The sequence below is a fragment of the Zeugodacus cucurbitae genome, chromosome 2 (genome assembly GCF_028554725.1).
Source record: "Zeugodacus cucurbitae isolate PBARC_wt_2022May chromosome 2, idZeuCucr1.2, whole genome shotgun sequence".
In the NCBI taxonomy this organism is placed as follows: domain Eukaryota; kingdom Metazoa; phylum Arthropoda; class Insecta; order Diptera; family Tephritidae; genus Zeugodacus; species Zeugodacus cucurbitae.
Window position 1 is genome coordinate 24,513,977 of NC_071667.1, and position 13,097 is coordinate 24,527,073.

Here is a 13,097-nt window from a genome sequence, read left to right on the forward strand (position 1 = left end):
TATATATATATATATATATATTTGGCGTAGGAACCGCTTTAAGCGATTATAGCCGAATCCACCAGAGCGCGCCACTCATTCTTTCTCTTTGCTTTTTGGCGCCAACTGGAAACACCAAGTGAAGCCAGGTCACTTTGCACTTGGTCTTTCCACCGGAGTGGAGGTCGTCCTCTTCCGCGGCTTCCTCCAGCGGGTACTGCATCGAATACTTTCAGAGCTGGAGTGTTTTCTTCCATCCGTACAACATGACCTAGCCAGCGTAGCCGCTGTCTTTTTATTCGCTGAACTATGTCAATGTCGTCGTATAAATCGTACAGCTCATCGTTCCATCGTCTGCGGTATTCGCCGTTGCCAATGTTTACAGGACCATAAATCTTGCGCAAAACCTTTCTCTCGAAAACCCCAAGAGTCGTCTCATCGGATGTTGTCATCGTCCACGCTTCAGCGCCATAGATCAGGACGGGAATAATGAGCGACTTATAGAGTTTGATTTTGGTTCGTCGAGAGAGGACTTTACTTTTCAATTGCCTACTCAGTCCAAAGTAGCACCTGTTGGCAAGAGTGATTCTGCGTTGGATTTCAAGGCTGACATTGTTGGTGTTGTTAATGCTGGTTCCCAGATAAACGAAATTATCTACAACTTCAAAGTTATGACTGTCAACAGTGACGTGGGAGCCAAGACGCGAGTGCGCTGACTGTTTGTTTGATGACAGGAGATATTTCGTCTTGTCCTCATTCACCACCAGACCCATATACTTCGCTTCTTTATCTAGTCTGGAAAACGCAGAACAAACGGCGCGGTTGTTGCTTCCGATGATATCAATATAATCGGCATACGCCAGGAGCTGTACACTCTTGTAGAAGATTGTACCCTCTCTATTTAGTTCTGCAGCTCGTATTATTTTTTCCAGCAATAGATTGAAGAAGTCGCACGATAGTGAGTCACCCTGTCTGAAGCCTCGTTTGGTATCGAACGGCTCGGAGAGGTCCTTCCCGATCCTGACGGAGCTTTTGGTGTTGCTCAACGTCAGCTGACATAGCCGTATTAGTTTTGCAGGGATACCAAATTCAGACATCGCGGCATAAAGGCAGCTCCTTTTCGTGCTATCGAAGGCAGCTTTAAAATCGATAAAAAAAATGGTGAGTATCGATTCTTTTCTCTCGGGTCTTTTCCAAGATTTGGCGCATGGTGAATATCTGGTCCATTGTGGATTTTCCAGATCTAAAGCCACACTGATAAGGTCCAATCAGTTCGTTGACGGTGGGCTTTAGTCTTTCACACAATACGCTCGACAAAACCTTATATGCGATATTGAGGAGACTTATACCACGGTAGTTGGCGCAGATTGTGGGGTCTCCCTTCTTATGGATTGGGCAGAGCACACTAAGATTCCAATCGTCAGGCATGCTTTCTTCCGATCATATTCTACAAAGAAGCTGATGCATGCACCTTATCAGTTCTTCGCCGCCGTATTTGAATAGCTCGGCCGGTAATCCATCTGCCCCCGCCGCTTTGTTGTTCTTCAAGGGGGTAATTGCTATTCGAATTTCTTCATGGTCGGGTAATGGAACATCTATTCCATCGTCATCGATTGGGGAATATGTATATGTTGCTAATATATGTTGCTATAATAAGATATGTTGCACCTGACTGTATATCCCCACAGAAACGTTATATTCCTAATTATTTAATTAAAGTTTTGTTAAAATAATGAAAACACGGCACACTTTTTCAATTAATTTGAAAGCGTTTATTTTTTCACTATTGATTCCAGTTAAATTACACATGAGCTTATTTGCAAAAATTAAAGGATGGACAAAATGCAAGAAACAAAAAAACACTATAACACTAAAATCACATTAAGATCTGCGTCAAACTATTAATAAATATATTTATAAAAAACACTTAATTATGTATTTATGCCAATGTCAATGACACTATGCTGCAAAATAAAAATAAAAAAACAAAAACACATACTTATAAAGCCAATAATAAGAAACAATGCGAATCTATGGTCAAAAGCAAGCGAATGGTGAAAAATCACAGACGAGTATAAAGCAATTATGGCAACCGACCGATTGGCTGCACGCGCTTGCGCCGTGCAAATCGCCAAAAGCTCACCAGCGGCGTTAAGTGTGTATCGATCGCTGCTAATAAGTGCAGTTGGTTCACCTTGCTTGCATGCTGCCATTTCCGATTGTTGAGCTTCAAACGATTACACGCCAATTTGGAGGCAAAAAAAATGAACATGAAGTTTGCAAAAGAAAACTAACAGTTAATTAGTAAAAAAATGTTATTAAGTTTTCATAAAATTAATTAAAAATTAAATTAATTGTATTTCTACACAAATTATTAATATTTTATTTGTTGTTTAAAAAATTAATTATTTAAATTTAAATATTATATATATTTAACCAAAATAATTAATAATATTTTTAATTAATGTGTCTGAAATTTATTTTGCGTTTTTAGGTTTCAGTTTAGGCGATGAACTGGGCTTCGCTGAATCCCTCGGCAATGTTGAGGGTGAACCGGAGCGACGACGCGCTATTAGCTATAAAAATGGACCACCTCCAAGCGCTGTAGGCGTAATACCAGCCACACAGCAGCCGGTAAGTGCAACGACATAATTGTTGACAGCATCAAACAAAGAAGGCTGCATTAATTTATCAAGCAAGAAAATTGGTTTTTACCTACGAGAATATCTGTGAAGTCTTTAGTATTGCTGTACTCAGCTGTATATTTAGAGGACTTAGCGAAGTTTCAGCGGACTTATGCCAATATACACAGTCGTTGTTCCACTCTCCGAAATATTAAGCGATGCTAATTCAGGTAGACTGAATAGATATATAAAAGAGATGACGACAGTTTCGCCCATTTACTTTCTTTGTATTGCTTTCATGACGTCTTTTTTACCGAATAAAGGGATAACCTCTGTTTATAATGACTATGAAAGTATGACAGTTCGTTTAATTTATGACGTACCGTTTCACAATCTGGAACTCTATAGTTCTTAGTCCTCACCACAGAGTTTATATCTCAGATGCAGACCTTTTTCTTGCATTAAGTATTTTTGACATGAATTTAGATCGTTCATATACTATTAATACGAAAATATTTTAAGCATATTTAAGCGAGAATCTTTGCATACTCTACTCAGCACATATTCATTTCAAGGTTTAGCTTGTTTTGATGCAATCGCTGTCTTCAAAGCAAAAAGAATTTTCCATAATCTTGAAGTTGTGCTGTCGAAGATGACTTCCGGTCGAAATTGCAATGACGTTTACTATATACTCGGTAACCGGAAGTATTTAATTTTATCTATATTCTGCATGAGCTCAGCATTATTATTTATTTTAAAGAAAGCGTAACTAATAAAGCTTCATACCTGAGAAATTTAGATGTTGAAGAAAAGGATAGACAATCAGTTGCTCTGTCTATTCTTTTTTAGGAAACCTCAGTTTTTGACCACAGAAATCTTGAATATAAATTTGAACCTAAAGGCGTCATATTAATTTTAAATAGGGAAGCGAAAATTAAACATTTGGTTTTGGAGTCTGTGGTGTATATTTATATCACAACTCAAAGAAGAAGTACTGAAGATCCTCTCCTTTAGATAGGAACCTAAAATAACATTCAAATAATAAGTTTCTATTTATGGTTTCCACGAGCATGGATATCTATGCCTGAACCAGTTTGATGAATATTTTCAAAAACTTATATCTTATATCTTCTTGTATATTATAGCTTCAATGTGTTACAAATATGTATGTTTTTTATAAACTAATGCAATATCTTCTCATCGTCACAGCCAGTACAGCATCCCATACCCGATAAACGCATTGGAGCACGTGCCTCTCCCAACTACAATGCCGCTTACAGAGATAATCTCAAACGTCAGATAGCACCCACACAACTAATGACAGAGGCGAGACCTTTACCATTAGGTGTGCCAGCATTCCGACCTATACCGAAGACAGCTACTGTGCCCGTTGCGCAAATAGCACAAAGACGTACGAATATCGCAGTGGACTCGCCCAATCCGCGAGTTCGTCACAACAATAAATTGGTAGAGAGTTACTCCGATCCAATGGTAAGTGTTGCAGTTCTTAATGTTTGTTTAATATTTTTTATTGTTTATTCATTCGAATGCTACAGATGGCCAATCGTACCTTCCACGTCGCGAACCCATCAATCTCGCAACCGCTTGCTGTGCCCGCTTTCCAGGCCATGCCTAACTCGGTCGCACATCTCACTGCGGTTACAAGGTCCATCACGAACGCCGAGGATCGGATTATGCATGCACATCCCAATTATTTGCAATTCGAGGAACCAAAGTTCGATTTAAAAGATGTGACTGTGGAGGAACTAGCTTCGGCGGCTAATGTCACCGTGGACACAATTAAACATGCAATTTATGTGCGCGAACAACAAATGAAGGCCGAACATCGGGCTATGTTGGCGGCTAAGCTGCGTCAAGAATTCGTACGTACCTCGACGACTGCACGTACGACGACGACAACAACAACGCCCGCACCGTTACCAGTAGCTGCAGTTAAAGCACCGGCGATGATGAATTGGGCACAGCCGCAGAACGAACTTGATAATCAGGATGTCAAAGAGAATGTGGCTTTCGAGAGTAAGATGTCAAAGGTACGTATGTAAATAATGAATGAATAAATGTAAATATACAAATTTAGACAAATGCTTTAATCGTTTGTTAGTTCTCAATAAACTTTATTAGTATCACTTGTCCCTCTCTGTCGAAAGCCATTGATAAGTTGAGTTTCCTTGTAGAGAACTACATCGCCTTAACCGGCTCCCGCAAGTCAAAAAATGGTAGAGATCTATCAGTTTAGAGTTTAAAAGCATAAGAAGACCACAAATTTGTCTTTGAAGCATGAGACGGAGTTCCATATAAGAAAAAAAAAACGAAAAAGTTTAGATCAAAATTAATTCAAAATTTCTTTCGTATAGGTTATGAATGCACCACGCGAATACTATCCAGTTGGTTATGACAAGAACTTTGACGATAATTTCAAATCAAAAGTTGATCTACCACCCACAAGTTTCTCATGTGGCAAGCAGAAACACTTCCCAGGACTATATGCCGACACGGATCTTGGTTGCATGGTAAGAATCTAATCGACTAACTAATTACAATCTACTTTACTATATAGTATAACCCTTAGGTTTTTCATGTTTGCGCGCTGACCGATGATGGACTCGTACGCAAATCATTCCTCTGTCCAGAAAGCACACTCTTCGATCAAACAATCTTGAAATGCAACTGGTGGTTCTATGTGGATTGCAGCGCCAGCAAAAGTGTCTACGACTCTAATATACCCATCTCTAAAAGTTATCAGCTTATGAAATCTCTCACTTACTTCTCCAAATACAGCAAAAATGCTGACAATGAAGACAGCGATGGTGGTTTAAACATACAAACGCTCAAAGACTCCATGGCTGAGGAGGAGAATAGTAGAGCGCGCCGAGTGGACATTGATGATATAGAGGTGTCAGACAAAGCGCGCAGCTTTGCTTTACAAACTGAAGCTACAACCACTGCAGCTGCAGAGAAAGCGCAAGACGATGTTATAGGGCCAACTTTGGAGACACGAAGAGTGCAGTTAAACAATGAAATAACGTCGACGGCGAGTGATTTTGTGGACAGCACAACCGCAGTAGATATAATCACGCCGCAACCAGTATACGATCGTCTGGCTGAGCTGAAGGCCAAGTTGGACAGCATCAGAGCAGCAAATAGTCAGATCACAACACATCAAACGAACGAAGCTTGAGCTAGGGGGTTGAGCGTAGGGTAGCGCCAAGCAGGGATTTAAATTAAGTTTGCGGAAGTGTGTTTCGAATGTTAGCCCGAGCGAGTTGATGGTGGAACGTCACCTTATAGCTTGAATGTCAGCAATTCATTATTTGATGTCGAATTATATGAAGCCACCAAGTGCTGATTTTCTTAACACCGTTAGTATATATTTAAGTAAATTGTCATTCCTAAATAGTCATTGTGCGCATTCGAGAAATTGAGAAAAATACAAATAAACAAAACTAAATCGGGGGTATAGTGGTTGCGCCAGCTTAGTACTTAAGTTATCTGCATAGTCTAATCTGTAATTTAAGGCTCTCTACTTCATTTTAAAAACTGAGAAAAAAATCTGCATGAGTTGGAGATTCCTGAATATATAAATGTACAATTACATATAATGTAACTTATTTATTATTTTTGTTTTTTAATAAAAATATATACTATATACCAATATGTGAAGTTATTTTGGTGAAGGAACAACGAGAACTGAGTTTAAGTAAGCGATAATCTTTCGAATACATGCAAGATTGTGAAGAATAAGAGTGGAATAAACTGTAGAGCTCGTGTCCCAATAAGCGTACATCACTGAACAGAATGTGGCTCGAAAAAGTCGAATATTCTTGGAACTTCTCAAGAGCCCATAGAGCGAAGCGATGTCGAGTTCTTGCACAAGTTGTATTTTGTTTCCTTTCAATTTAAGATCTCGACGTAAAATGCAACAAGTCGTTCCATACGTCAGTTGCCGAGTTGCTGCGGACGACTCCAAATCGACTCTCCACGGTCTTCGTGTACACTCTTAGATATGGCTGCTATATTTTCTTCCCTGCGTGATGGACGTGATGTATTCATTCGAATAGTATTCAATAATGAATGCTGGGTCTCAAGATTGGTGATGGTGTTGCGAATAGTACGCTCAGTAGGTCGATTATATTGACCATAAGCGTGAGCGAAGCGGGCCAAACAGAACGTGTATTTTCGAAATATAGTTGAATAATTTATAAGCGTTGTTCAGGCATAAGTCTTTCTGTGATAAAATGCTGATAAATAATTTGTCAAAAAAATGCCTTTTGAAAAACAGTACCTCTACATGAACCACCCGTTCGTATATTCTGATATTTATTCGATTTTTTCGAATTTGGTTTTTAAAAATTTATCTCCGTTCAAAGAGTAGACCGAAAGAGGCAATCTCACAGCAAGTTTATTTAGTCGCAATTGTAGGGGTTTTAATCGGAGAGCTTAATAGGCAAAGTTGTCTATTGGAGGTGGAAAAACGTTGAAACTTTCTCTTCAACTATCAAGCTTTCGCTAGACTAAGGTTGACAGCTCTTGACTTCTTGGGTTGGTGACATTTCAACTGTCTAAGTGGTGTCCGGTGTGTTCTGTTGTGGGTATCAAGGCAGAAACCTAACCTAAACTAATCTCACCTTAATCCTTAAACATCGAACCAGGGAAATTCCATGAATCTTCCAGTCGTGTGCGGCTATGTTCTGATAAACAAATCCATAAAATACAGTAATATAAAATGCTATGAGTTGTGGATTGTGTGTCAGTACCGAAGGACTTATTTATTAAGTTTGATCGAACGGATGTGAAAAGATTTCCTGTTCTGAGGTCATTAGAGTACTTATTAAGTCCAATTGATTGATCGTTTCATATACCCTAACTTCGTCAAAAGTGTGTATCTCTGTTATCCTGAAGATCAATATCTAGGCAGTATGCAGTAATCAAACCCATTCCTTCCTGAGAGTTTAAGAAGAAGCAGCTAGTTCATTTTATTAGATTTTTTTCCCTTTCTGGAGCTATCAATAAATTGTCTTCCTATATTGTTTGATAAATAATATTTTATTATTAGTTACATGGGATTGTGTGTGGATATAAAAGTGTTTGAAGTATACAAAAAATTACAAACTAAAGCTTAAACTTTAAACCATATTCATTTCTTCTTATGCGCAATTACTTGCGTTGATCCAGCGTTTACAGCAAGCACCGTGCTCACATTGTAATCGCTTTTATCATGCGCATCCACATTCACACCCTCGCTTAGCTCTACGTTCGCATGTACCGCTGCATCGTTAGCGTTGATTTGCGCCTCCTGCGCCGACGATGTGGCCTTCTCCGCCGCCTCCTTGGTCTCCTCATAATCCAAACGCGCCGTGTAGAGCTGAGATTCTATTTGCTCCAACTTCGATTTAGCCTGCGCCACCATATCGATTTGTGAGGCCAACTCGGCAGCTGCCTCAGAAGCTGCCCTCTGTGTTAGCTCCGCGGCAGATTGTGCATTGTTAAGCGTCGCCGTTAGCACTGAGACGTGATTAATGGCCTGTTGTGCTGCATATTGTGCCGTCTTTGCGGAACGTTTCGCCTGTTGCAGTTGCGACAGTTCGCCTTCCAGACTTTTGTGTTCGTCTACGTTTTGATCTTCGAGTCGTCGCAAAAGTACCTCCTTACCTTTCAACACAGCCACAGCGGTGCCGGCAGCTTGTGCGGCTGCCTGTGCTAGCGTACTCTTCGCCACATAGGCGGCTTGTTTGCCGGCAGCATTTTGACTGGCAACCGCGGAGTTGGCTTGATCGGCTGAGCCTTTGGCAATGCTACGCAAACCATTGTCGTTGAGATATTTCGAAGCGGTAGGGGGATTAGGCACATCGGGATGTGTAAGTGTTTGCGATGGCTGGAAATCGGTTTCATAGTGTGATATTTCTGGCTGAGAGTGATAATCATGATCGTTAATGTCTTCGTAGGGATACGGTTCGCGTTCCACTCGATGTGACGCAGCAGCGGACGGTGACGATTGTGATTGAGGTTGTGGGTGTTGTTGAGGTTGTGAATGCGATTGGAGTTGAGGATGCGGTTGTAGTGGAGGTGGTACGTTTAAATAGCTGCCTGTACGCTTTACCTTACGTGACGTAACAGTGAAAAACGTGGTCACTGACAAAACTGTGGGAACTGCGTATGGAAAGTGTTTGTATTCAACTCTCTGAACCAACTTCATAATACTTACCGAGTAGAAGTAGCACTACTGTGACAAAATACCGACGTGACATCCTGATTTGATTTGGTTGATAGATCCTTAAGACAGCTGATGCAATTTACAATAGTAATTTATTTTGTTGCGATCTGAAATGATGAATAAATTCGTTCTTAATTTAAACTACATTTTAAGGTTAAATTTTTGGGTGAACGTCTTAAATATGCTTGTTAAGGGTGTAGAGTATTGTTAAGAAAATCTTAGCTTGCTTAGATTTGAAGAAATGTTTGTATTGGTAATAAACTCATGAATGATTTGGAGCAACGTCGAATTTTATAACTCCATTATTATGAAACTTCTTGAACGAATACAGTTCCACATCGACCAGTGTTAATTTTACCGCAATGTAGATCAGTTGCTGCTTTGAAAGTGGTATTAGAAAAACTTTGAGTTATTCAAATTTTATTTAAGCTGCATTAGTCCCACATACTATATATTTTTTCCTTATTTTTTATTTTGTCGAATCTACGTAATAAAAACAAACTTTTTGAAATCTTCATAAATTGTGGAGAAGGACTCTTAACAGAAAGAATTTTAATAACGTTCCGAACTCAGACCTTTTGCGAAGAAGTGTGAAGATCTTCAATCCCAGAGCAGAAAATGTGTTTGATCTACCTTTTCTTAAATATTTTCAATGAAATGAATGACAAGAAAATAATATTACGTACTTAAATATATTAAGAGATGGAGAGATATGTAATATAAAAATGTCAATTGTTTCAATTAAAGCTGCAGAATATAGAAAGTCGAGTTTATAGGGAAGTTAGTACCATGGAAGTAATAAATACAGATTACTTGATAAATAGTTCTTATTTATTTTTAAAATATTAACTAAGTTGATTTTCAAACGAAAGATAAAAGAGAAGAAAAAACTCAGAAAGGAGTAGTTGTAACAGTATCTGGAATCGACAATATTGTATATCACAATTTGTGGTCTGATCACAAAGGCCTCTGCTACATATTTGATCGAAGTTCACCTTCCATTGTTAAAGTGCACCTTGAAGTTGACCACAAATAAAAGGATTTTATGAGAATATTTATGGCATAAGTTAGAGGCATACCAAACCTAGATGGATGATGGAATTTACAAAAGAAATCAGTTTTCATTTTGTTTCACAAAATTTTTATACAGCTTAGATATGATTTGTGCCCGTTGTTTCTAAAAAACTACTAAAAAGTCTAGATGAAAATGTTTTGAAAACTTAAAGATCATTATAATAGTCGAGAAAGCAGAGATCTATATGTATGACCAGGAGACGATGCTTTCATAACGCTGTACAACGCCCGGTTGGGTATTGGACAAAACTGATTTTTTCCGGGAGATTGAGATATAAGTAAAAAAATTGCATTCTCTAATTTTCGAAGTTAGCCTTCAAAGTCGAAATATTTGCTTTCGAAGTTCGAAAGAAGAGTTCTTTATTATTAGTTACAGGATATAGTTACTAAAAAGTCCAAATTTTGCGTGTAATATAAATTTTCTAAATTTTCCTATTAATTTAATGGTGTATAAAACTTTTCGACCAAGCTTATACATACAATATGAAAAAATCTTTTCTCGAAATTCGAAGCCAAATATTTCGATCTTGGAGGCTAACTTCGAAAATCAGAGAATGCAATTTTTTTACTTATGTCTTAATCTCCCGAAAGAAATCAGTTTGGTCCAATACACTGAAAAAATAGTATAGTATAACTATATTATAATTGTATAGTGTAATATATAAAGATACGCAAAATCCAACAAAATACATATCATATCCGAATAACCAACATCAAAATGTTTTCGGAACGCTTTTCTGCTATGAAAAGATTTCTTTAAAATCCACTTAAGTTCGTTTAAAACTTGTAGGTGCCTTCCTTCGTTGGAAAACATCAAGGCGTTTATCACAAATGTCAAGAGTAGCTTCACTCGTACAATTCTACTATATATGGTATGTACATTTTTGGTACTACTCTCGTGGGCACATATCCAAATGAATAATGGATCAAATAAATTGTGGGACTTCACACACAGTATGAGAACCATCAGAGTACGTACCTCTACAGCTTCCTACGTTGCGCTTATGAATATTTATTGCGAATTTATTTTAATCAAATACTTCCTGGTATTTAATTGGCATTTAATTTAAATGGGCCTCTGTAACACAGCACTAAAAATTTATTCCGAATTCAAGTTGAAATTAAATATTTTTCTTCGATTTCCGTGCACTTTTTCACAATGCGTCCTTAACAGTTATTACCCGTTAACTGTTTACTTCCCGTTTATGAAACGTGCGTGAAAAGTTTTTATGCGCGTCCTGCCGCTGTCAATAACGAATCACAACTGACTAAACGCGCGTACAGTTGCGCGCAAAGATAACAATTACTACACATGCGCCACCACACAGATGTGAATGCCTTGAATAATTTTGTTGCAGCTATTTTCTACTACTTTTTTCTTCGCACACAGTTGTGAAACGCGTTCAACATTCAAATGCGATTTCAATGTCGTTAGGCGCACAGTTTGCAAGGTAATGGAGGCGGCCAAATACCTGGCGTGGTGGTAAGTATGTGGGGTTATGTAGCAGTTCGCCGCTTTTACTTTTCACAGGAAAAACCACTTTCAGCTTCGTTTGCAATCACGCGCATCTGAAGTGAAGTTGTGCGACCGGAAATGGAGAGCGCTGCCGCAATGCCGGGATTTCGCGCAACAGTTACAATTTGATATGTGGATGGAATATGTACCAGTATGTATCTATGCAGGATCACCTCAACACGCGCGTTGCTTGCTATGAATGTATGTATCACGGGAATACATCCAGCGGCGAACACGCTGCGCATGCTCGCCCAGCAATCATATTTATAAAGCGCCAATGCCAGTGTCACAAAGTGAACGAAGAGGCTACAGCTTTGTATGTATGTCCCCACGCCGCAAACTGCCGTTACACGCTCTGGTCGGTTATGAACGTTTGCCTGCTGACCAGCATCTTTCGTTGCGCGTTTTGCAATTGTTTTTGTTGCATTTCTTCAGCGCTGTCATAATGAGAGAGTGCCTGAGTTCAGACGTGTTTCTTACTTTCTTTTGCATGCATGCATTTTATTAGCAATGCATGACTTACAGCGCGGCTGGTGTTGCTGACCACTGAGTCGCATGAAAGTGCAATATCGTTTTTCTTAATTTGTTTTCCTTCGTCTTTTGTGCTGCGATCTTTCGCATTTACTTTTTCCCATGCACTCGTTTTTATGGTGAAAAAAATGCATTTCTCTAGAAAAATCCGCTTCGGTTGTGGTTCATTCAATACTGATGGAACGAGGTCGGTCCAATAAGTTGGTAACTTTTCGAACACAAGATCTCAACTTTCTTATGACTTCAGCATTATCTTATCAGTGCGGCTTTAGACCTGGAAAATCTACCACAGACAAGATATTCATTCTTGTACAGTAGAGAAGCGAATGGGTCTAGTGGTGAATGAGGATAATACAAAATATCTCCTGACATCAACTAAACAGTCAGCGCATTCGCGTCTTGGCTCCCGTGTCTCTGTTACAGTCATAACTTTGAAGTTGTAGATAATTTCGTCCATCGTGGAACTAGCATTAACAACACCAACAATGTCAGCCTCGGAATCAAACGCAGAATCACTCTTGCCAACAGGAGCTAAGTAAAGTCCTCTCTCGATAACCTGAGTTTTCGAAGGAAAGGTTTTGCGGAACCGCGAATACCGAAGACGATGAAGCGATCAGCAGCTGTACTGCATGGCTGCAAGACCTGCAGGTGGAAGTAGATGAAAAGGAAGACCTCCATACCGTTGAAAGGATTAGGAAGAGAGAGACATCCACATGCATACAAATATAACTTTATTTTCCCTTTAAATTTTGTAAGCTATACGGATTTAACCGGCAGTCCTCGTGGCTAGCAGGTCATTGTATTACTTCGATGACAGTGTAACACTCAAACACATTAGGTGTCAGTCATGTTCCGTAACTTTTGCGCCATAAAGTATCGCGTTCATAACTAACTAAAAAGTATTTATTTTTGTTTCGGAAATGATTTTCCTAACTCTGTGACAGGAAGGAATCGCCAGAAATACCTACATATATTTTTAGAGACTCTAGTAATGTATAGTATTAGTGGTCCACCATTGTGTTGATCTCAAGGCAAATAGTGCTACTTTTGATCATAATGCAAAAATTAAATTTACCATCATATTCTGATGCAGAAACAGGGCGTCATAGCTATGTTCCTCCCCTCCTAGGCATTTTTCACT

At 38.9% G+C, this 13,097-nt stretch overlaps 2 protein-coding genes across 7 annotated transcripts in view; one reads left to right on the forward strand and one right to left on the reverse strand.

The window, feature by feature from the left end:
- Positions 1-6,270, forward strand: part of LOC105217791 (uncharacterized) — a 37,751-nt gene extending 31,481 nt beyond the window's left edge. For all 6 annotated transcript variants that reach the window (XM_011192976.3, XM_029043727.2, XM_011192978.3 and 3 more), the window contains 5 exons: positions 2,474-2,613; positions 3,813-4,094; positions 4,160-4,654; positions 4,979-5,134; positions 5,194-6,270. In XM_011192976.3, coding sequence (XP_011191278.2) covers positions 2,474-2,613; positions 3,813-4,094; positions 4,160-4,654; positions 4,979-5,134; positions 5,194-5,802 — 1,682 coding nt within the window. In that variant the 3' untranslated portion in view covers positions 5,803-6,270. The remainder of the gene's footprint in view (positions 1-2,473; positions 2,614-3,812; positions 4,095-4,159; positions 4,655-4,978; positions 5,135-5,193) is intronic.
- A 1,385-nt stretch (positions 6,271-7,655) lies between these two features.
- LOC105217792 (uncharacterized) lies at positions 7,656-11,215 on the reverse strand. The gene is made up of 3 exons (XM_011192982.3): positions 10,889-11,215; positions 8,827-8,942; positions 7,656-8,771 (listed from the first exon to the last, which is right to left on the reverse strand). Exons 2-3 carry the CDS (start codon positions 8,867-8,869, stop codon positions 7,759-7,761), a joined length of 1,056 nt encoding a protein of 351 aa, XP_011191284.2. The 5' UTR covers positions 8,870-8,942; positions 10,889-11,215; the 3' UTR covers positions 7,656-7,758.
- Positions 11,216-13,097: the final 1,882 nt, after the last annotated feature.